The 23674-nt window shown below is 37.0% G+C and overlaps 2 protein-coding genes, 1 long non-coding RNA gene and 2 pseudogenes across 3 annotated transcripts; 1 reads left to right on the top strand and 4 right to left on the bottom strand.

The window, feature by feature from the left end:
* Window positions 1-3245: 3245 nt before the first annotated feature.
* Window positions 3246-3996, bottom strand: LOC146632624 (transcription factor HES-5-like). Its single transcript, XM_085354535.1, has 2 exons — window positions 3889-3996; window positions 3246-3773 (listed from the first exon to the last, which is right to left on the bottom strand). Exons 1-2 carry the CDS (start codon window positions 3949-3951, stop codon window positions 3447-3449), a joined length of 390 nt encoding a protein of 129 aa, XP_085210661.1. The 5' UTR covers window positions 3952-3996; the 3' UTR covers window positions 3246-3446.
* A 3595-nt stretch (window positions 3997-7591) lies between these two features.
* LOC146632623 (uncharacterized) lies at window positions 7592-8939 on the top strand. The gene is made up of 3 exons (XR_014906218.1): window positions 7592-7735; window positions 8097-8186; window positions 8762-8939. It is a non-coding gene; the product is annotated as an uncharacterized LOC146632623 (long non-coding RNA).
* Window positions 8940-11771: 2832 nt separating this feature from the next.
* LOC146632622 (transcription factor HES-4-like) lies at window positions 11772-12329 on the bottom strand. Its single transcript, XM_085354534.1, has 2 exons — window positions 12207-12329; window positions 11772-12095 (listed from the first exon to the last, which is right to left on the bottom strand). Exons 1-2 carry the CDS (start codon window positions 12327-12329, stop codon window positions 11772-11774), a joined length of 447 nt encoding a protein of 148 aa, XP_085210660.1.
* Window positions 12330-18436: 6107 nt separating this feature from the next.
* Window positions 18437-19103, bottom strand: LOC146632621 (transcription factor HES-5-like; annotated as a pseudogene).
* Window positions 19104-22114: 3011 nt separating this feature from the next.
* LOC146632620 (transcription factor HES-5-like) lies at window positions 22115-22759 on the bottom strand (annotated as a pseudogene).
* Window positions 22760-23674: the final 915 nt, after the last annotated feature.

The following is a 23674-nucleotide window of genomic DNA, read 5'->3' as shown; positions in this document are numbered from 1 at the left end:
ATGCAGTCATCCTTTGACACGTGCCGTATATCCAGTGTGAGTAGCAAGTTGATCTCAGTTTCCCACACTGACTCCCCGCGCTGTGTTCAATTAACCACAAAGGGACTACTGTGACAGATGCTGCCCGTGTGTTGTTATACAAAGAAAGAATTACATCACCAACCATCTGGAGGGAAAAGTTCCCATTGGTTGGCTCTGACAGACAGTTTCAATTTAAAACTGCTGTTAAAAAGTTTATCAAAACTAAACTCAGAATGTTTAAACCTGTCACATTTTAAGTTTTCTAACACTATAATACATTTTGAACTTTGGTGATAATCACTCACTCACTACTGAGTATCAAAGTAATCAACATTTTAACTGTGAGAGTGGGAGGTTTCCTGAAGTGTGCCAAATCCCTCAGGAGAATTAGCCGGCTGCTGGTCGGCTGATCGTTATTCACTCTCAGCTCTGTTCTCCAGAGTTTTCCCACACTTTAGTAAAAAAAATTGACATGTGCCAGTGTGTAAGTCAACATATTTTTTTATTGCAAAGGTGTGTGAAATCTTCTGAAAAATCTTGCCAGTTTATTTTTTTTTTTTAAAAACTGGTTGTTCAAACCTTTTTGAGAAAAATTAAAATTCAATAATCTTACAACAAAAAACAAAAAAACAAAACAGATTTCTGATAATTAGTTTTAAATAAGAGTTGCATGTTTGCTACTTAAGCTAAACTGGTACACACGGCATATAGCATCCTCTGATGTTTGCTTTACTTTATTGTTATAGCAAAACTTTTTCACTGAATCCCCAACCTGCAAAACACAGGTTTCAGGTGGTGGATGCTTAAAAAATATAAAATAAGAAGAGAGATTAAAAAATTACTGTGACCTGTAGTTCCTGTAGACTTCCTGTTATTCAAAAAACTTTAGCTTTTTCTGAATGACTCTTTTTCAAGGTTTGTACAATGATTTTCCACATCACCTCTTTGATTCTAGTCCACAGCTGAATCGTTCTCAAACACCTTGTGTTTAAATAGTGCTTCTAGTTTAAGAAGATCATATAACAGTTTTCTGATGGAAATGGTACTGCTGCTTTTTTCAAAGGAAGCGTAGCCATCATGATGATTTAAAACATCTTTCCGCTTGTGGAGTCTCGCTCCCTTTTATCCTCTGTCCCTTCAGGGCAAAGGTCTGGATCTATTGTTCCACTGGGGCTCTGTAAATGAGTTTCTTCTGCTTTCCAACACTTAGTCCTTTCAGTGCTGTCACTTGAGAAACAATAGAAGTGTGCCTTATTGAGCACCACATAAGCTAAAATATACATCATCTTTTAAGATTTAAATGATTAACTTTGAAACAATTATTAAAACATGTGAATCTGATGATTTTACCAGAAAAGTTAAAACACTGCATATTTGATCTTTAAGTTTAAAGATTTGACTTCCAACTGAACAAATTGAAATAACATCGATGGCCCTTCTCATTACAAATGTTGGCTTTTCACTGAATGTGCATTTTTTGGATAAACAATTATAATAAGGTTCTAAAGGTTTGAAGTATTTGTCTACAACAAATGGAGACAAAGATAGAGACACATGACAGAAAATGAAGAACATACAGTGCTCAACAAATTTATTGAACCGCCTGTTATAAAACAATAAAACAGACATCTTAGAAATCTGTCAAAAACTTGTTAGAAACTAGAAATTACATTATAAATATGAGCCGGCGCACTGGGTGCCTCTGAGAAGTCAGAAGTTAATTGAGCATTACAATCAATCACTAAAACTTTTTTTTTCTGTTCTGGAATCCAAGTAAGTAATTGTAATTTAGTATCATAAGCAAAAATAATAATGTGCTTTACTTTTTTTTTTTTTACTTTTTTTTGTAAAAAACAAAACAAAAAATGTATTGATAACAATTATATTTTAGCATTAAAAATATAATTTTAAATAATGAGTTTGAGCATACTGGTGGATTAACAATAACACAATTACCAATTCTGTTCATTTATAGCAGCTGTTCCACCAAATGTAAACCTTGGGTGCCCCAAAAAGACGTTACATGGACTTCTTCATTCTGAAAACGCTACGTCCAGATAAACAGAATCGGCTTTTTGGGATTTCATTAGCTTGATGATTGAGCATGCGTCAATGCACTTACACTGGGTGGTGTTCTAATAAATTTGTTAGTCACTGTCTGACTAGCATCAATGTAAAAAGATAACAGATCAACTGCATAAAAATTATATGCAAGCACAATGTTTTACACTGGCAGTGTTTATTTATTCAACAAGGACGAAAGCTCAAACAGGTGGTGATGATACATCACAACAACAACTTGTAGATTTCTACAAGACACACTGTACTCAGAAAGAGTAGAGGAAAAGCTGTCTTTATGAAAGACAATGAATTTACAATATTCAAAAACCCAGTACTCAGTGACATTTGATTTCTTTTTCCACTTTCACTAAACAGCAAATGACCTTAAAATACATTGTTATTAACTGCTAAATTCAATTTTTTCTCACAAAGTAAATATTACTTTGTCTTCTCAAACCTGACATTAACAAAAACAGTAATGTTTTCAGTAAAACAATAAACATATTGATCTTAAAACAGATCAGTTTTAGTAATGACATACATTGAGATACACGTCATCTAAATGTCCGCATAGAACAATTAAGATATTAAACTGATCAATAATGATCATGAAGTACCAATATCACTGTCAAGTTTTTACCGACTAAGAAAATTGTGATATTAAGAAAACCTTTTAGAAAGAAGCTGTAAACACTTAGATCTTATAACAAATTCAACCTTGAATTTAGATTAATGTTAAACTGATCAGAAACAGTCAAGAGGTACAAACATCACAATTACACGACTTGCCCACATTGAGTCGTATAGTTAGAAAATCTTCATGAAAGAAATACTAAACATTTGGATCTTATAACAGATCAATTTTGTGTGATTAATATCTACAATCACAATAAATCCTTAAAATGGACACTTAAAATTTCGATCCAAAAAATCGAAAACCAATAAAAGGTAACGTCAATGTCAATTGAAGAAAATCAATAATAGTAAAAAGCATTACTATAACATCATCAGTACATGAAGTACAGAAAGAAACAATTAAAATTGCTGATGCAATCAGATTCAATTCATGCAACATGCATGACATGAAATTTTCTTTCTCAACATGAAAGATATTGTTACTACACTTTCCTTAGGAAATATCATCCGACACACACACACACACACACACACACACACACACACACACACACACACACACACACACACACACACACACACACACACACATACACAAGAACACACAAAGTAAAGCCTTCTGTACATACAGAAGAAAAAGTCCACAGAATTTTAAACAATTCAGTCCAGTCATGTCTGACCGATATGGTCTGTTTAGCTTGTCTGGTATGGAGTCCAGTGTGAGTGGTCTACCACGGCCTCCAGAGGACGCTGTTGTGTTTTCTCTCCAGAGAGCATTGGGTGATGCTGGTCTGAACTGTGGAGCTCAGAAGACAAAGGTCAACTTCCCTCAGCTTCTCATCAGAGGCAGTCTGCAGCTTGTTGGAGTGCGTTAGCAGGTTTCTCTGCTGCTGTAGCTGCGTCAGTAAGCAAACGGTCATCTCCAGGATGTCTGCTTTCTCCAGGTTGGAGTCTGGCTGCTGTTTGAGGAACTCTGGACCCAGGAGAGACTTGAGCTGCTCAATGCAGGTGTTGATTCGCTCTCTGCGTAACTTCTCCACCAGAGGCTTTCTGAGCTGCAGAAAAAAGAACAGAGTCATAAATAACCTTGTTTGTTTGTTTTTTGTTAGAAAAAGAAAAGAAAGACTATCAACTTAATAATAATTTAAATCCAGGCAGTGTTCAATTTACCTTGTGGGTCAGAGTCAAATGATCCGTTGAAGTGGTCATTGGTGCAGCAATTGTAGGTGCCATGGTTGGATCTCTGTGTTGCAGAAGTCTCTGTAGCAAGAAGATCTCTGCTGGCTTCCTGGCTCCTACTTATAGTCCCACATTTCCATATCAATGTGTGGGTCTTACTCTGGTTGAGGTTTCCCACAGTCTGAACCAATCAGAGAGCTCTGTGAGACAATAAGGCATGTGGAGCAGCAACATGCTCCTGTATGCCTGGGGGATAATGGTTAGGTCTCAGGGGAACAGCTGGAGGACTGGGGGGAGACTGAGACATGCCCACAGATCACTGTATGAAGCTGGGAAAGTGGTGACCCTGTAGAAGATCTGCTGCCAGATGCTGAGATCAATGATTCTGACTGAGCACCCAGTGCACGTGTGCGGGAATAACAAAGCTGTAATGTATGAATTTCAAGTAAGCAAAAAAAGTGATAGACTAGGTGAATTTCTCTGCATTGTCTGCTTCTGTTGATTTTAATGGAAAATTTTGTAATTTGTATTTCCTATCATAGAGCTTAAACATCTTTTTTTTTTTAATTTATTCAAAAAAATACATTTTGAAAACTCCATAAGATTTTTGAATGCTGTATCTAATTTAATTTGAATTACTCAATATAATACATTAAAATACTCAAAACAAACTCAATCCAGATGCTCCTGTGTCTTGTGACACGTGTCTTGTAACCACTGTGAGTAGCAGGTCGATCTCAGTTTCCCACACTTACCCCCGTGCTGTGGCCATTGAGCCACAAGGGGATTTTTGTCACAGATGCTGGTTGTGTGTTGTTATAGAGACAGTGAATTACATCACAAACCATCTGGTGGGAATGGATCCCATTGGTTGGCTGGGATAATAACATTTGAAAAGATTATATCAAAATAATTTCTACTTTTTTAATCTTTGACACATTTTGATCCTCGGTTCGTATCTGTGACTGATAACTGACTGAGAGCTGGATTGAAATTTTGGGATTGTGATGGTGGGAGCCTTCCTGGGTGACACAATTTTCATGAAGTGTGTCAAATCCCTTTGGAGAATTCACAGGCTGCTGGTGGAGTGATTGCCACTGAACTCTTGTCTCATGGGTTTTCCCACACTTCTATCATTTGCCTAAATAAGCATGCCCCAATTTACAAGTTAATTTTCATCTTGAAGATTATTTACCCATAGTTCAATTTGTGAAAGTTGAAATTATTATCACTCCAACAAACTGGAAAGGGACTTAGAATGCTTTACATCAGGAATGGGGAGGCCAGATACTGCAGCATACGAAGAAGCATACAGAGGTTCAAGATCTGTAATAAGTGAATTCAACTACAGTAGGTTAACCTCAGCTAATAATGGGTAATGTTTGAGTATTTCTTCATCCTCTGGCCTTTTGCTGAGATGCTAAATCTTTTGTAAACCTTATGCTGTATATGTTAAGACTGCAGGGCAGCTCACTGGTGTGGTGGTCAGCACTGATACTTGATATTAACAAGGTCAGTGGTTTGAATCCAACATGAGACCTTTATGTACAGAATTTGTATGTAGTCCCCTCTATTAGGATGTTATGAATGGATGCCATCACTACCCCTATTAATTTAACTTTTCTGTATCCTCTAGCTTTATTTTCTCCTGTGCAGACTGAGACAACATCAGTGTTTTGCAATAAATTTCCAGCTAGCTATCTAATTAGACAGCTGTTTTCTAGAAATCCCCAGTGACTTTCATTGTTTTTTAAAGTGGTGATTTGTGAGTTTTAAATATTAGCTTGTGTTTTCTCTCAGAAAAGTGGGGTACTAATAAAATCGACTATGTTAACCGGATAACTTGCAGAACCTAAGAATTAGTGATATCCATCCAATGTAAAGCTGTATCTATAGCATGTTTCTAGAAACAGTATGTCTTGTTGAGCAAGATTCCCTTCTGTCAGGGGCATGGAGGCAAGCTGTTACATGTTCATCTGGTTTCTCTGTTTCATATTATCTTGGAAAATATATTCCTGAGAAAGAAACGACTTTGATTTGAGCGCCAACAAGACATAAACATGACAAGAGAGAGAAAGACTGTCTACAGACTTGGCAAAGGGTCAAGTGAATGAATGAGAAGAAATGCTGAAGTAAACTTCAGGCTTCTTGCAGTTCATTTTGAATAACCTTTATATGCCTACTTAAAGAGTTTGCATGGGCACTTTTAATTAAAGACCTCTAGTTTGTTCAGTTTAACTTGGATCCACAAATACTTATGAAACCATCTGTGACAGGGAGCTTCTTCATTTGGGCTTGAACTTACAATAGGCGTTATGACGAATAGATTTTTAGACCCCAAAAAATTAACAACGATTGAATGTGTGACACGTTGAGCAGTTTGCACTGTCAATAACAAAATTATTCTTTCATTCGTGTCTTTAATTTAAATCCACACAAGACACTTTCGAAGATCTCTTGTTAAAATAGAGATTAACAATAAGAAATGACAATTAAAAAAAATGGTGTTACTGTTTTATGTAAGGAATGCACTGAAAAAAAGGGACTGGCCATCTCTTGGATTTATGTAAGCATCTTGCATGTATTTAACACAATTGCCTCATGTTTTAAAGATAAATGTAACTATATAGTGTAAAAACTACATGATATGCAGAAAGGGTGTATTAAATTGTTCATATCATGTTCAGGTGAAGTAAGTCAATAAGATAGCAACGTTAAATCTCGTGAAACCACGCGTGATTTCATCTCGCGGGCTTTGGATCGTGGTTTAAAAAATGCATCCATCTCAGTCAAGTCAAGCAGCCAACTCTACGTTTTTTGGTATGTCTTGATTTTTTGAATTAATGTTTACCATATTTCAGCCAAATGTAGTTAAACGTCTAAAGTGCCGCCATGTAACATGCTAAAAAAGAGCCGTTAGCTTATTTGCTGTTTTATCTGTTGTCAAAGAATTGGCGCTTTTTCATTTGAATTTGTCTTTGGCACAAGAGCCGTAATATCACATTAAACCTAATTGCGAGGCACTCATAACATAATTTGGTTTTCTGTGTGAATAGATTTGTCAACTGACTCTTCAGTTACATTGTGTATTTACTGCACCGTGGTGTTAGTGAGATTTTGGACATTGAACAGCTTTAGCTAATATCATCAGCGGTATTATGCTAGCTTACATCCCTACCCCTCCTGCCCTCACCTGCTGTCCTTTTGTTTTTGTTTTTGTTTTTGTTGATGCACATTGAGAGACCACATCTATTCTGCATTTCACCAGGAGTCAGCTGATGGATTGTGGGTTCAAGGTGTTATGGTAAGAAAGTATATTCTATTTTCGCTTAAGGTTTCTGTAACTTAATTATAATAGGTTTTTTATAATTATTAGGTGCATGCATACTCAAATAGACCACCCTATTAATACAACTGAGAAATCCAAAATCTGCCATAGGTTTAACTTATACCTGTATGTATTGTCAGAAAGGTGATTACTGGACTCACATTAATGCACACTTGAACTAAAATGAGGTTGTAACTTGTGGGTTCTTGGGTTGCAAATCAGAAATAAACATCTTTGGATTTTTTTAATCCCATAAGATCTGGAAACACAGTTTTTATTCAACAAAACATTACTGATTATTAACCAAGCACAGTGCCTGCTGTTATTTCAAAATAATTTTATGTCATTTCAGATGAAATGCAGCATTCCAGTGCATCCCAACCATGCCTTTACAGTCAAGGTTTCTGACGGAGCTGAGTTTCTCTCTGACAGTCTGCTGAAAGTGTTTGCAAAGTGATCGGGGGAGGGGAACAGGGCACAAAGCTAAAGGATGTAGCTGCCATAATGACAGTAAGAACTTTAAAATTCTTTAACTACAAAGTGTATATGTATTGCATTAGGTCAGTAAAAGATTTTTATGCTGCATCCATTGAAACAGTCAACTATTACCTGTGAGTACTGATTCCACCGAAAGGATGCCATAATTTTCGTCATGCATTTACTGGCCCACTGAGAAAAATTGATCTTTTTAAAAAAATAAATGTTCTGGAAACTATATATCCATAAAGTTGATGTCAAACAGGAACTTTTGATATTGCTTTGTAGATGCTGGTGTTGCATGTTGACTGGTTTAAGTTTTTGTCTGGGATCATTTTCTTCTGTGCTACTGAAAAGTTCACAAATCTCTGTTTTCTTTGTTATAATACTTTAGGATGACATTAATGCTCGAAGGGAGTCCCTCATCAAAGTGCTCCGCATCTGTGTGAAAGACAATTGCAACATCTTGGTGCAGGAGTTCATGGTGAGTGTTTTATGAGTAGATTGTGGCTTTGCAACATTTAAAAATGCATTTAGTTATCCACTTGATCCTCATTGGACTGGTTAGGACCAGTAGTCCTCTTTAATAATTTGAAGTTCACATGAGGCCTAGTAGTGAACTCGGCCACTGGCCCTTGAGGCCCCACCCCTGTATTAGGGGTCACATCAGTGTGAAAAAACTTTAAATTTGTCATTCTAGTGAACAAAGGAAAATCCCACCAATATTTACATTAGCTTTTGTTTGAAAAAAAAAAAAAAGACCAACAGCTAACCAAATTGTGGGGCTGAAAGTCTAAATTCTAACATCTTCTGAGTGACAAAACCTGGATTTCTGATGGGCCGGTGTCTTTCTAACAAAAACTAATGTAAAATTATGTTTTTCACCCTCTCTTAGAAACTCTGTTAGACCATGAATGGCAGCATGGCAGGCCACTCTTTGGCTATAGCTATTTACTATGTTGCTTGCATTGGTTTAAATTACTCTAACATTAGAACTGGTAGATTCAAAAGAGATGAGTTTAAAAGGGAATCTTAAAAAAATGTTTTGTGTTTAACCAGGACTTGACTGAGGCCACTGCACAGATTGAGAAAACCACAATGAACATCTGTCTCCAGAGGATGCACCAGGCAATGACTTTTCTGATGTTGGCATCATCATCGAGGGTATAGTAGTTCTTCAAGATCTGGATAACGTGACCTTTGCAGTAGCCATGCTGTTTGGACCTTTTTTATTCCTTCAATATGAGTTACCCATCACAACTCTGCTACACTTTTGAGGTGATTCAAAGGGTGGTAATGGAGTTGGAAGCAACTCAGCTCTCAAGAAAAGTTCACAACTAAGACAAAACTGCTCCTGCAACGAAAGCTCACTGTTATGCATGTGAGGTGACCAGCTCTAGGTGAGAAGACATTTAAATCTCACACTTGTTCTGCTGCATTTTTGAAGCTCAATTCCAGGAACAGATCGCAGGGTTCATTTTTATATACACTGCAACTGCCATGAGGACGAGCCGTTTTTTTGTTGTTGTTGTTGTTTGTTTTTCCTTTTGCTCTGTACAAGTTCTCTGTTTGGCAGCATTTTTAAATTTCTCTTTGTATTTTTTCTTTCTTTTACTAGTGAAGAGATGTAGCGTGAACAGTTATACAGTCTAAATATCCCATATGGGTCGTGTGAAATGGTATTTTCAGTTTCATTCAGTTGAAGTAAGGAACGTTGAATATTTCTAAGTGTGCTGTTTTGAACCAAGATGTCACAGTATGATCAGTGCTGTAATTTTTGACAGTCACTGTATCAATGTTATTTTTGCATCTCTTGAATAAAGGTTTTGACCTGCAAGTGCTAATTTCTTTAGTTATTGGGGTAAAATGGGTAATGTTAATAGGAAGGTGTTTGCCAATTCAGTAACCTAATTTAATGTTAATGGAAACTAACATTACCTCAAATTGTTTAGTTATAATTGTTGTTTAACTGAATCTTGACGTCAGAGGCCTTAAATAGAATGTTTTGATTTGTTCTTTCCCAACATTTTTCAAAAGAAAGAGTCTAATTTCTTTGCTGTGATTGATTCCAGAGAACACGGAAGAACTGACATTATTTAACTGTTGATTTATGTAGATTCAGTAGTGGAGTAATGTCAGTTTAATTCTTTACCTACTGTCAATGCAGTGAAATTAGACATTTTGTTTTGAAAGGTTACTGGTGGATGCCAGCAACCATCTTGGAAGAGGACAATATAATCTGTTATAAGGCCTCCATTTGAAAATTGTGTATTTGATACTAGAATATAATAGCAAAATGTAATTTGAAGATAACATGTAGTATTTAAGTGACCAAGTAGTATTGGGTAAAAGTTATTGAATGGTGTTGGGATAAAGTGAGAAAATTGTGAAGGATTAAAATATTTCAAGAGCTCAAATTACTTCATCAAAACATGTTTAAGTCACATTTTATCAACACAAATTGCACAGGTTTATTGAACATGAATAAATTGTGTTAATTTAACTCAATTGTTTAAGTTGCTGCCAAAGCAAAACATCTGTGTGCAACAAATGTCCACCATTGAATTAAGTAAATCCAACAACATATTTTTTTCAGTGTGGACAAAATCATGGCCAAAAAGACAACAACAAAACGATTAGAAATAGGGAGTCAGGCTCCCTTTTATCCCCTGTCACTTCAGGGCAAAGGTCTGGATCTATTGTTCCTCTGAGGCTCTGTGAGTGAGTTTCTTCTGGTTTCCCACAGTCCGTCCTTTCAGTGCTTTCACTACAGGAACAATAGAAGTGTGTCTTAGTCTGCATGTCATTAGATTTCATTTGTGACGGTTTCATGGAAGTGAGAGCTACAACAGAAACACTTAATTTTATCAAAGTAGCAGTGTCTAAAAAGTGTCTTTTATTTTTGTTTTAAAAACCCAAATATCCAGAAAGTTCCCCTCATTAAAAAAAGAATTGAACCTTGTTTTTCTTTTGTATGCTCTAACCTGAATAGTTTTTAGACTGCAGCATTTTTAATTGGATATGTAAATTAAACAAAGATCTGTGATAAACACCCCTTAAATTGACCTAAATTGGAAGTGAATGGAGTACATCTTTGCCATTACTTATGAAAACCACAACAAACAACATGGAAATACAGTTTTCACTTGGCAGTGTTTGTTTATTTAACAAGAGCCACATAAAACATAAATGCTTTAAACAGGAAGTGATGACACATCACAACGACAACTTGTAGATTTCTACAAGGCACACTGTGCTCAGAGAGAGTGAAGGGACACCATCTTTGTGAAAGACAAAATATTTACAGCATTTAAGAACACATTAATCAATATGAAAACTATTAATATCGACCTTCAAACAGATCACATTTACGTTCCCAAAGGAAAAAAAGAAACACCTATCACAAAAAAGCTGACAGTGTGAAACATAAAATATTAATCTTAAAACAGATTGGTTTTCAGTAATCACAAAGTGATCAGTGTTTGTCAAAAGGTACAAATAATATACTGTTTAATCCTCAGTGAAGTGGGGGTTAAAATGGTCATATCAAGCCTTTTATAATTAAAAGGATAAACAACTGGATCTTAGAACAGATCTGTTTTGATATTAAATGGGGGTCAAGTTTAATTTTACAATCAGTCCAGAAAAAGGACATTTCAATCTTAGATCACAAGGGTCAAAAACCAACAAACAAAATACTACATTTGGTTCATGCAACATGCATGACATGAGGTTTTCTTTCTTAATGTGCAAGATGTCATTTCCTCAGGAAATGTCATCTTGCACAGAAAAAAAACAGACAAAAACTATAGTACTATATATACAACTATGTTACCATAACACGTACATTAGGCATTGATAATAATCGCTGATGCAATCAGATTTCATTCATGCTACATGCATGACAAGATATTTTCTTCCTTAACACGAAAGGCTCTATTGCTGTCATTTCCTCAGGAAATGTCGTCTTGCACACACAGAAGAACACAGAAAGTTCAAATAATTCAGTCCTGTCACGTTTGACCAATATGGTCTCTTTTTTCTTGGTATTAACTCCAGTTTGTCGTGTCTACCATGGCCTCCAGAGAGCGCTGTTGATCGGACATTTGTTTTTTTTGGTGATCATGTTCTGGACTGTGGAGCTCAGAGGAGAGAAGTCAGCCTCTTTCAGCTTCTTATCAGAGGCAGTCTGCAGCTTGTTGCAGTGCGTCAGCAGGTTTCTCTGCTGCTGTAGCTGTGTCAGGAAGCAAACGGTCATCTCCAGGATGTCTGCTTTCTCCAGTTTGGAGTCTGGCTGCTGTTTGAGGAACTCTGGACCCAGGAGAGACTTGAGCTGCTCAATGCAGGTGTTGATTCGCTCTCTGCGTAACTTCTCCACCAGAGGCTTTCTGAGCTGCAAAGAAGAATAATGCAATTAATAAATTTGTTCGGGAGTTTTGTGTTAGCAAGAAAATATAATTGATACAATTTTATAGAAAACAAATTCCATTAATTTTTGATTTACCTTGTGAGTCAGAGTCAGATGCTCCTCAGAACTGTTAATTGCTGCAGGGATTTTAGGTGCCATGCCTGGATCTCTGTGCTGTGGAGATCTCTGTAGAGAGAATCTGATCTCTACTGGTTTCATCCCTCCCATTTATACTCCAGCATCTCCATATGAATGTGTGGGTCTTAGTCTGGTTGAGGTTTCCCACAGTCTGAGCCAATCAGAGTGCTCTGCGAGACAATAAGCCATGTGGAGCCAGCAGCATGCTGCCGTTAATGCCTGGGGGATAATAGTGAGGTCTCAGGGGAACAGGTGGAAGACTGTGGGTAAACGAAGGGAGTGTAACAGATCTCTGTGTGATTATGGGAAAGTGGTGACCCTGTAGGGAAAGGAGATCTGCTGCCTGATACTGGGATCAATGGTTTTGACCGAGCACACGCTGATTATCCCATCACATGTCAGGGAAAAACATTCATGTTTTAATGTAAAAATTATGGGTAAAAATAAAATAATGGGATTAATGGTTTATTTCGCATGTGTTGTTTATAATGAGATTAATATTAAGGGAAACTGTAAACATCAATTTGATTTTAACTGATAATTTCATTTATACTATTGTATAAAGAGTTACAAATTTTGTTTTATATATATATTTTACAAATGCAAGAATATATTTTGGTGTTGTACCAATTAATTAAATCATAATGTCTCTAGAAAATAATCATGTAGCCGACCAGATGCAGTCATGTCTTTTGACACGTGCCATATAGTGAGCATGAGTAGCAATTTAATTTCAGTTTCCCACACCCGTGTTATTGTCAATGAACCACAAAAGAACTTCTGTTGCAGATGCTGTGGGTTGTTATAGAAACGTGAGGTTACATCACCAACCACCTGGAGGGAAAGAATCCCATTGGCTGCCTTGGACAGATGTTACAATTAAAATTTATAATAAAAAAAACATTCTTAAAGTAATCAAATTAGGGTACCACAATTTGGAAAGTATTATTTTCAGTTTGCAATCAGCTACACATTTTATACCTCTAATGCTAATCATGATTACTGATTACTGACCATCAACTACATCAAAATCTCACCTCTTAGGGTCCTGGGGGTGGGGGATGGTGGTGGCAGTTTCATGAAGTGTGTCCAGTGCTTCTGGTGGATAATTCACAACTGGTGGGGTGAATGTGTCCTACTCTTTTCTCCAGAGTATTCACTTAACCATAAATAAATAAATAAATAATAATAATAATAATAAAAAATAACTCTTGTGCCCTGTTGCAGGTTGAAAATTCTCCCATAGAATCATCTTTAAAAATATTTACCTATGTAAAAATAAAACTGAATGTCATGCCCTGTCATAATTGACATAAATAACTTAAGCAAAAATATTAACAGTATTGGATGGCCTTCAACTTTTTGTCACTCAGAGTTTACATGAACAACAAGAAGGTCAGATTTTGCAGCAGCTGAAAAAAAATATGTACAGCTGCAGCCTGTGGGTGGAATTAGATTATTTAGAAACTGAAGTTGTTTCCCCTTAACTTAAACCTCACATAGTCTTAAATGTAACAGGATACAGCTTCATATTGTAATGCTTAACCTCACTTCAACTTTACTCTAACCCGCTGTGCTTACTATGAGCTCATGAACCTTTGTAGTTAAAACAAATTTAACAACAACAGGTCCACTACAGCTGTGCCATTAAAAAAATGTTGTAACTGAATTTTTAAATTACTGTAATGTATTGCTAAATTATTTTAGTTAGTTTGACCCCAAAAATAAAGATCTATCTCAAACTCTGCAAATGAAACAGTTTACTGAACAAAATAGTGGTGTGATATATAAAAAACTAGAGTAACAGTTTTAATCAAAGGCTTGATGTTAAACTGATTGTTGTAAAATAACAGACGTTTTAAGCTCTGTTCTTTCAGGGCAAAGGTCTGTATCTGATGGTCCAGAAGGGCTCTGCAGACAAGTTTATTCTGGTTGTTGACTATTCGCTGCTTTTATCATTGACCGCCAGAGGGCGCTGTTGTTTAGTTTTTGGTGATGCTGGTGGAGCTCAGAGGAGAAAGTCAGCCTCTGTCAGGTTCTTGTCAGAGCACCAGAGCAGCTGGTTCAGCAGTGGGTCAGCAGGCTTCTCTGCTATCAGCTCTGCTATTTGCTCTGCTGTAGCTTTGTCAGGAAGCAAACAGTCATCTCCAGGATTTCTGCTTTCTCCAGTTTGGAGTCTGGCTGCTGTTTGAGGAGCTCTGGATCCAGGATAAACTTCAGCTGCTCAACGCAGGACTTAATTCTGTCTTTGCACAACTTCTCCACAAGAGGCTTTCCCAGCTGCAGAAAGTAGAAAATACATTTTAAAAAAATTCAAGAATTTTGTTTTAGTAAAAATGTATCTAATTTATTACAAGTTTTTGACAATTGCGTCAATTTGTGATTTACCTAATGAGTTGGGATCACTTTCTCCTGATAAGCGATCATTGCAGTAGGGATGTAGGTGGATCTCTGTGCTGTAAAGGTCTCAGTGGACAGAACCTGATATCCCTCCCATTTATACTTCACCATCTCTATATGAATGTTTGGGTCTTTCCCTGCTTGAGTTTTCCCAGTCTGAGCCAATCGTGCTCCTGTTATTGCCCAGGAAACAGTGGCTAGAGATCAGGGGAACAGGTGATGGACTCTGGGAGAGAAGTACTCTCAGAACTCAAATTGAATCTCAGAAAATAGAAACCCTGTAAAGAAAACTAATATGACTCCTCATCCCAGCTTAATGATCTATTAACGATCTAATTAATGAACCACATATAAAGTAAAACTTACTTCGATTTTTTGGTCTCAATTTGTTTGATAATTTCTAAACCCAAACCTTTAATGCATCTTTTTTTAAATAAATAGTCAACTGAACATCATTCAGTTTTAATGAAATGCTTAATTTTTATGCAGGATAACAAGTTATGTTTACTAACATGTTGACAGTTTATCAGATTGGTATTGTGGGCTGTTTTAGTTTTCTGATTGGTTTGCTGTAGTTTATTGCATTACTCAAGTACTCAAGGCAATAATTGTGCTGTTGCTCTTGTGTCAGTGACATGTGCCTTTTAGTCAATGGGAGTAACACGTTGATCTGGGTTTCCCACACTCACTCCCTGTGCTGTTGTCAGTGAGCCACAAAGAGACTTTAGTGGCAGATGCTGCCTGTGTGTTGCAGTAGAAAGAAAGCATTGCATCACCAACCATCTGGAGGAAAGGATCCCATTGGCTGGCTCTGAGTGGTAGTAAAATTTGAAATTGTGGTGAAAATCTGCCATAATCAGAGTAGTTTCACATCATATTTTCAGGTTGCAATCACTGTGATGGGGTGTTCATGGGGATTGCTGAAGTGTGCCAAATCCCTTTGCAGTAATAAAAAGCTGCTGGTGCTTTTGCCACAGTCCTCCAAAATTAGCAGGTGCCTGCCTACAAATAGACTTTCATTAATGGACTGCACACGTGCAGGTGCTACACAGTGGATGGGCTTCTCAGCAAATAATTGCCCATTAAGCCTTGAATGCATTTCTTGAACCCCATGATATACATCTATAACACATTTTGAGTTTGATCAAGCATTGTTTATTTAAACTATTGTTTGTAATGATAAAGGAATTGTTTCCTTTTGGAAAGCCAGATATCATAAGCAATATACTGTAACTTGGACTTCAGCTGTTATTCTCTTAGTTAGAAAAAGAAAAAGTATGATGGCCCGTGCGATTTTGTAATTTGAGGAGGGTTTAGACTCCTGATTCCTTGTTAATCTGTCAGGGCAAAGGTCTGGATCTATTGTCCCACAGCAGCTATGTGAGTGAGTTTTGCCTGGTTTCCCACACAATTCCCTTTCACTGCTTTCACTGGAAGAACAATAGAAGTGTGCCTCATTATACAACACATTAGATACATTGTCTGACGTCAAAGGGATGTGTTTAAAGTTACATTTAAAAAAAAAATGAAAACATGCACGAATGCACAAAAACATGAATTGGTTTGATGGCTTAATGTTGTTCAATTAAATACAGTGACACAAAACGAATAATTCAGCTTCATTAAATGAGTTTCGATTATATTGCTCCAGACTTTGATAATTTAGTTAAATAAAACATGTGTAGTTTGATTGTCTGTTAAATTTCTTGAAAACTGATAGCCTGGTTTAAAGATGAATTACATTTATATAAATTGGCATGTTTTTTTTTTAAATATTTATGTTAAACGTCAACAAAAAAAACCATGTCTACTCACTGTACTGAACAGAGAAACAGCTGTCTTTATAAAAGACACAAACAGATTGTGTTTCACATAAAGCAAGGTAGATGTTTACAAAGTTATGAGCACCAATTCATGACTTTGTAGCGACAAGTTCACACCGTATATATTCTGCCAAACTATGAGAATACTATGTGATCATGAAATGTTTTTTGGAATTGGACTTCTCTGTATGTTATTTTTAAACTTTTTCTCTCTCTTTGAATTGACTGTAAGTGCTGAAAATTGCTAGTAGGAAAAATACACAGTTTTTGTGCTGGACAAAGTCATCTTGTCCATGTCACATGTGTGTCCTCTGTCTCTGGTTTGTAGCTGCTCTCAGTTTCCCACACTCAGTATTGAATCATGTGGTCAGTGCACGACAAAAGGACCCTGAAAAGACATTATATAAAGGTTTGGCTGTGCTTTGACTGAAACTGCGTGACGTCACTAACCATCTGGAGGGAAAGTACATGATTGGTTGGCATGACCAGGCCTGATAAAAATCCCAAATTACTGTCAAAACCAAATCAGTTGTTTATAACTAAAACAATCTGCACCTAACTATTACACTTAATGGAGAAATTTTGGATTGCACATAACCAACTAGTGATCGATAGTTAAGGACTCACAGCCTAATTTGGTTCTAAAGTGTGCCAACAATCCACCGCTGAAAGGATGTTAGTGACATATTTTATGTACATTCATTTTGGACGCTTATTAATAAGAATAAATATTTGCATGTTAAGTATCTTAACACCTGTATGTTTAACATGATCGGTTTTCAGCATTATGCCACCATATTCCATTTCACTCTCTGTCTACCGAGGACAAAGATCAACATTCATTGTCCCCACTGGGGCTCTGTGAGTGAGTCTCTTCTGGTTTCCCACACTGCGTCCTTTCACTGCTTTCACAGGAAGAACAATGGAAGCGTGTCTCCTTACCCATAACATTAAAAGACAATAGTTATCGTTGAAGTTTTGGCCCTCCCATGGCCTGGGGACTGCTCCAAAGTGGTGGCCAATAATTTGTTGATATTTGAAGCTCAAGAAAAAAAAAACATTTAAATTTGAATTTTTATATTTAAATGAAGTCCTCTTCCAGTTGTGAATTTCCACTTTTTGATTGAATTATGGATTGACAAATGAACAAAACCTTGTATGATCACAATATTTCTTTATTAAGACACACTCAGTATTAACATTTTATAAAGGCTCCAACGGGAGGTAGATAGAGGTGATGATACATCACAACAGCCTGGTACCGTACTCAAAATGAGTGGAGGATCAGTCATCTTTACAAAAGACACCAACAGTATGATGTGAATCTTCATATCAGACTTTCATAAAACATGCTCGAAAAGGCATTATCTTAAAACAATCACAAAGTGATCCAAATAAGTCAATCCACTGTCTATACAGTGTATTTATCAACTTAAATGCATTTAATTGATACACCAATGATTCTAAAAATGAAAAATAATCTGACATTGTGTCATTCCCATAGGGATTATTTTTTCTAGTTCTTTTTTTTTTTACATGAAAAAGCAGAATAACAGGTTATGAAAACATCTGTACATACAGAAGAAAGTTTTCATGTTGACATGATGCTTTCTGTCTTTAGTCAAAAGTTATTGTTTGGGTCAATAACAAACTAAAGATAACAAATGTTAATATAACATCATCAGTACCTGAAGAGTAGGTAATATTAATAATTTCAGATGCAATCAGATTTCATTCATGCAATGTGCATGACAAGATATGTTGTTTCAAAAAACAAAATACTTTGTTTCTTTGATTTCCTCAGGAAAAAAAAAATCTTCCACTAAAAACCAAAAAAAGTAAATTGTTCTGTATGAACAAGAGGAAAAATCTTAAAAATCTCTGAATTACAGAAGAATGCGGCTCTGAATTCTTTGACCAATATGATCATTGAAGTTAGTAAGGCTGACTGAAGACTGTAGGTTTCTACCACGGCCTCCAGAGGGAGCTGGTGAGTGTGTTGTCTTTGGTGATGCTGGTCTGGACTGTGTAGCTCAGAGGAGAGAAGTCAGCCTCACTCAGGGTTTAACAGAGGAAGTGTGCAGCTGCTTGATGTGGTTCAGCAGGTTTCTCTGGGACTGAGTCTTCACCTCCACCTTTGACAGGAAGTTGACCATCTCTTGGGCACACCTGGAATAGCTCTGTTCAAGAACTCCTGATTCTGTGGTTTGACGCTGCTGCAGTCTTCTCAGGTAGCAAACGGTCATCTCCAGGACGTCTGGCTTCTCCAGTTTGGAGTCTGGGTGCTGTTTGAGGGGCTCAGGACCCAGAAGAGACTTGAGCTGTTCAATACTGCTGTTGATTCTCTCTCTGCAGATCTTCTCCACCAGAGGCTTTCTGAGCTGCAAGAAGAAGAACAAAGTCATTAATAAAACAGTTCTGGTGCATAGTTTTATTGTTATCAAACAAAATCTTTCATGAATAATGAATGACATTCTGATCTGATCTCCAATTTACCTCATGATTCAAAGAGAGATGATCACATCACATGGTCCTGAGAATTAGTCATTACTGGAGAGACTGTAGCTGCCATGGCTGGATCTCTGTGCTGTAGAGGTCTCTGTAGAGAGACTCTGATCACTGCTGCCTTCATCCCTCCTATTTATACTCCCACATCTCCATATGAATGTGTGGGTCTTGGTCTGACTGGAGTTTCTCACAGTTTTGACCAATCACAGAGCTGTCAATTAGAGAAAAGAAATCTTGCCCGCCACATTGATACATCCCAGGGGAACGAGTGGAGCACTTTTGGGTGGGTGTGTCAGCGTAAAAGAAAAGCTCTGTGTGAATCTGAGAAAGTGGTGACCCTGTAGAGGATACATCTGCTGCCTGATGCTGAGATCAGTGACTTTGACTCGGCACACGCTTTTCAAATCAAACTGTTTCTCTGATTAAGATACTTTTCAAGTCTCACCTGACACCCACTTAGTGTCATTGATTATCCTGAAAGTAACATTTTTGGTTCTCACACAAACTCAATCAGACATCAGATGGTCTGTGTGTTTTTCTATGGAAAAATCATTTAATGTCAGATCTGATCTTTTCCTTCTGACATGAAGTTCAACTCATGTGGCAAAGTGACCAAATTTCTGAAGTGTTGTAGAGAATGTTTAAAGATTAAATAAAAAAATCACTGAGATAGTTCTGCGAGGAAACTACAAAATAATAGCAGTGATAATAACAAAAAATATTGTTTCATTATAACATATAGAATGGATTTATCTTTTTTTTTTCTGATGTCCAGATGTAGCAGGTGTGTTTTTTGCTTTTCAGTTTGTGGTTGGTGTGAGCAGATAGTTGTCCTCACTTTCCCACACTCAGTGCTGAATGATGTGGTCAGTGCACTACAAAGGTCTTTGAAAGGAGCTTTTGTGATGGTCGGTGGTCGTGTCTTCCAACAGAGACAGAGCCTGACGTCAACAACCATCTGGAGGGAAACAACATGATTGGTTGACTCAAAATTTACTCAAATTTCAAAAGCTGAATATTTTTGCTTTCTGTAATAATATACAATCCATGATCCACTATTTCAGTTTACAGTTGGACAAAGTTTGAAAATTGCCCATCATGAAACTTTCATGTTTTCACAAGCTCCAAATCTCATGTTCTGAAATGCAGGAGAAGGTCAAGGCAGCTGTTTCCTGAAGTGTGCCAAATCCCTCTGGACAATAGTCAGAAACCCGTGTGGTGAAGAATGCAAATCAACTTGAACTGTGACCCTCCTTCTCTTTGGTCCTGGAGAAGAAAAAGGCTCCTCAAGATGTAATTTTATCTACATGTACAATATGTATGGATCTGTGTGAATTCTGGTAAATATATGTATTATAGATTAAAACAGCAGGTCACAGTTTGGGGGTAAAAAAAAAATCACAAACACTTTAAAGTTATGATCATAAAAATGTTTATAGATATTGTAATCTCATAAATTCCTCCATTAAATTACAACTACATTATTTCTTAAGTGCTACAAAACTTTGGAGATCAGCAAATATTTTCATGTTATTTTATTTCATGGTATGTTAAAAGTAAGTAATCCCATACAAATGTGTTGTTGTTTTCCATCATCAGTTTTCATTCCATCATACTACCTTTCGACATGTTTCTCCTCAGGACAGAGGTCAGCATCTGTTGTCCCGCTGGGGCTCTGTGAGTGAGTTTCTTCTGGTTTCCCACACTCTGTCCTTTCACAGTGTCACTGGAACAACAATAGGAGTGTGTCCCCTTACCCATCATGTGAAGAGACAATAGTTATCATGAAAGTTTTAGCCTCCAAGTAACGACTGCTCCAAAAATGGTGACTGCTTAAGGAAAACATGACACACATATCATTACTTATCGGACTATTTCAATCAAGCTATTGCATATACAAAAAGTCCCATATGAGTTATAACTCATCAGATATTTTAATTTGATTTGAATATTATTGTCATTTTAATTTCTGTGACATTTGGATTAGAATAAGGCTCCAGATATGATCATGAAGCCCTCACCTGTCACCCTACTACACCATAGTCCTGGTGTGAGCTTTGCTGTTTTTACAATATATAGTGATATTGGCCCAATAAATGTATAGGATGCCTAGATGAGTGATCCACTATCACTACAAGACATATATGCGTAACATAGAATGAAATGATAACAGAAACACTTTGATGTCCTTTCAGTGGTTGTTTATTAAGATAAACAGAGCGTCAAGTTTATATATGAGAGTAAGATAAATGATGATGCATCACAACAATAACTTGGTAACATCACCAAGACACTGCACTCAAAATGAGTGGGGGACCAATCATCTTTACAAAAGACACAAACATTATGACATGAATCTGCATGTCACATTTTCATAAAATACACTTTGGAATAAGCACAAACTGCACTTTATAACAAAGACAAAGAACAAAGGGATTCTACAACAAATCACATTAAAACAATCACAAAGTGATATGAGTAGATGAACCAAATCCACTGACTTTACAGTGTCAGGTATATAATCCTCTTAAACAAAGGCCAAAAATAAATCTGGCTCTGACACAGAACAATGCAGAATAATCACAAAGATTAAAATTAGTTTAGAAGAAACATCTCAGCAACATTTGAGCAATCGTGTGTTATCAACATGATAAAATTCAAGAAGTAATAAACTTCATTTCAACATAAGTCACCACAATGTGATGCACATTTTTACATACACTGCTAGTAAATATCAGCAGTAAATGCAAATTGGAACAAGAATGTCAAATGTTCTTTCTTAACATGAAAGAGGAGCTTGTTTCATTCTTTCCATAGGAAATATTTGTTACATGAACATGTGAATTATGCCTGGTTTTACAAACACCTTCTGTACATACAGAAGAAAAAGTTCCTTAAATCTTTGACCAACGTGGTCTCCAAACATCTCTGTGGTATGACAAGAGGCTTTCTCTCTTGACTTGAAAGATGTTGTTGGTGTCATTTGCTCAGGAAATATCATCTTGCATGAAGAACAAAACAAAGAAAAACCTTCTGTACATACAGAAGAACAAGTCTTTGAATTTTCTTTCCCTGCAATCGTTGACCAATATGATCAGTGTAGATTATTTAGTAGTGATTCCAGTCTGCAGGTTTCTACCACGGCCTCCAGAGGGAGCTGGTGAGTGTGTTGTCTTTGGTGATGCTGGTCTGGACTGTGTAGCTCAGAGGAGAGAAGTCAGCCTCACTCAGGGTTTAACAGAGGAAGTGTGCAGCTGGTTGATGTGGTTCAGCAGGTTTTTCTGGGACTGAGTCTTCACCTCCACCTTTGACAGGAAGTTGACCATCTCTTGGGCACACCTGGAATAGCCCTGTTCAAGAACTGATTCTACGGTTTGACGCTGCTGCTGCAGTCTTCTCAGGAAGCAAACAGTCATCTCCAGGATGTCTGCCTTCTCCAGTTTGGAGTTTGGCTGCTGTTTGAGGGGCTCATGACCCAGAAGAGACTTGAGCTGTTCAATATGATTCTCTCTCTGCAGATCTTCTCCACCAGAGGCTTTCTGAGCTGCAAGAAGAAGAACAAAGTCATTAATAAAACAGTTTTGGTGCATATTTTTAGTGTTATCAAACACAATCTTTAAAGAATAATGGATGACATTCTGATAATATCCAATTTACCTTATGATTCAGAGTAACATGATCCTGAGAATTAGTCATTACTGGAGAGACTGTAGCTGCCATGGCTGGATCTCTGTGCTGTAGAGGTCTCTGTAGAGAGACTCTGATCACTGCTGCCTTCATCCCTCCTATTTATACTCCCACATCTCCATATGAATGTGTGGGTCTTGGTCTGACTGGAGTTTCTCACAGTTTTGACCAATCAGAGAGCTGTCCATTAGAGAAAAGAAATCTTGCCTGCCACATGCTCAGTGGTCATATTAGTAGGGGACAATTGATACATTCCAAGGGAACAGATGGAGCACTTTTGGGTGGGTGTGTGTGTCAGCGTAAAAGACTCCGAAAGCTCTGTGTGAATCTGAGAAAGTGGTGACCCTGTAGAGGATACATCTGCTGCCTGATGCTGAGATCAGTGACTTTGACTCGGCACACGCTTTTCAAATCAAACTGTTTCTCTGATTAAGATACTTCTCATGTCTCACCTGACACCCACTTAGTGTCATTGATTATCCTGAAAGTAACATTTTTGGTTCTCACACAAACTCAATCAGACATCAGATGGTCTGTGTGTTTTTCTATGGAAAAATCATTTAATGTCAGATCTGATCTTTTCCTTCTGACATGAAGTTCAACTCATGTGGCAAAGTGACCAAATTCATTTCCCAAGTGATGAAGGACACTAGAAAACAATATCATTCATAATAATGAACAGTACTGTTTCATTATAACATATAGTATGGATTTTTCTCATTTTTTCTGATATCCAGATGTAGCAGGTGTGTTTTTTGCTTTTCAGTTTGTGGTTGGTGTGAGCAGATACCTGCTCTCACTTTCCCACACTCAGTGCTGAATGATGTGGTCAGTGCACTACAAAGGTCTTTGAAAGGAGCTTTTGTGATGGTCGGTGGTCGTGTGCTCCAACAGAGACAGAGCCTGACGTCAACAACCATCTGGAGGGAAACAACATGATTGGTTTCCTCCAGATATGCTAAAATTTGAATATATAATGCAAATACATTTAGATTCTCTGATAATACA

Source organism: Diplotaxodon limnothrissa, linkage group LG5 (genome assembly GCF_057381915.1).
Source record: "Diplotaxodon limnothrissa isolate DT_005_m linkage group LG5, D_limnothrissa_male_GT1.1, whole genome shotgun sequence".
Classification (NCBI taxonomy): domain Eukaryota; kingdom Metazoa; phylum Chordata; class Actinopteri; order Cichliformes; family Cichlidae; genus Diplotaxodon; species Diplotaxodon limnothrissa.
The sequence above is the reverse complement of the archived record's forward strand: the minus strand, read 5'-3'. Positions and strand labels throughout refer to the sequence as shown.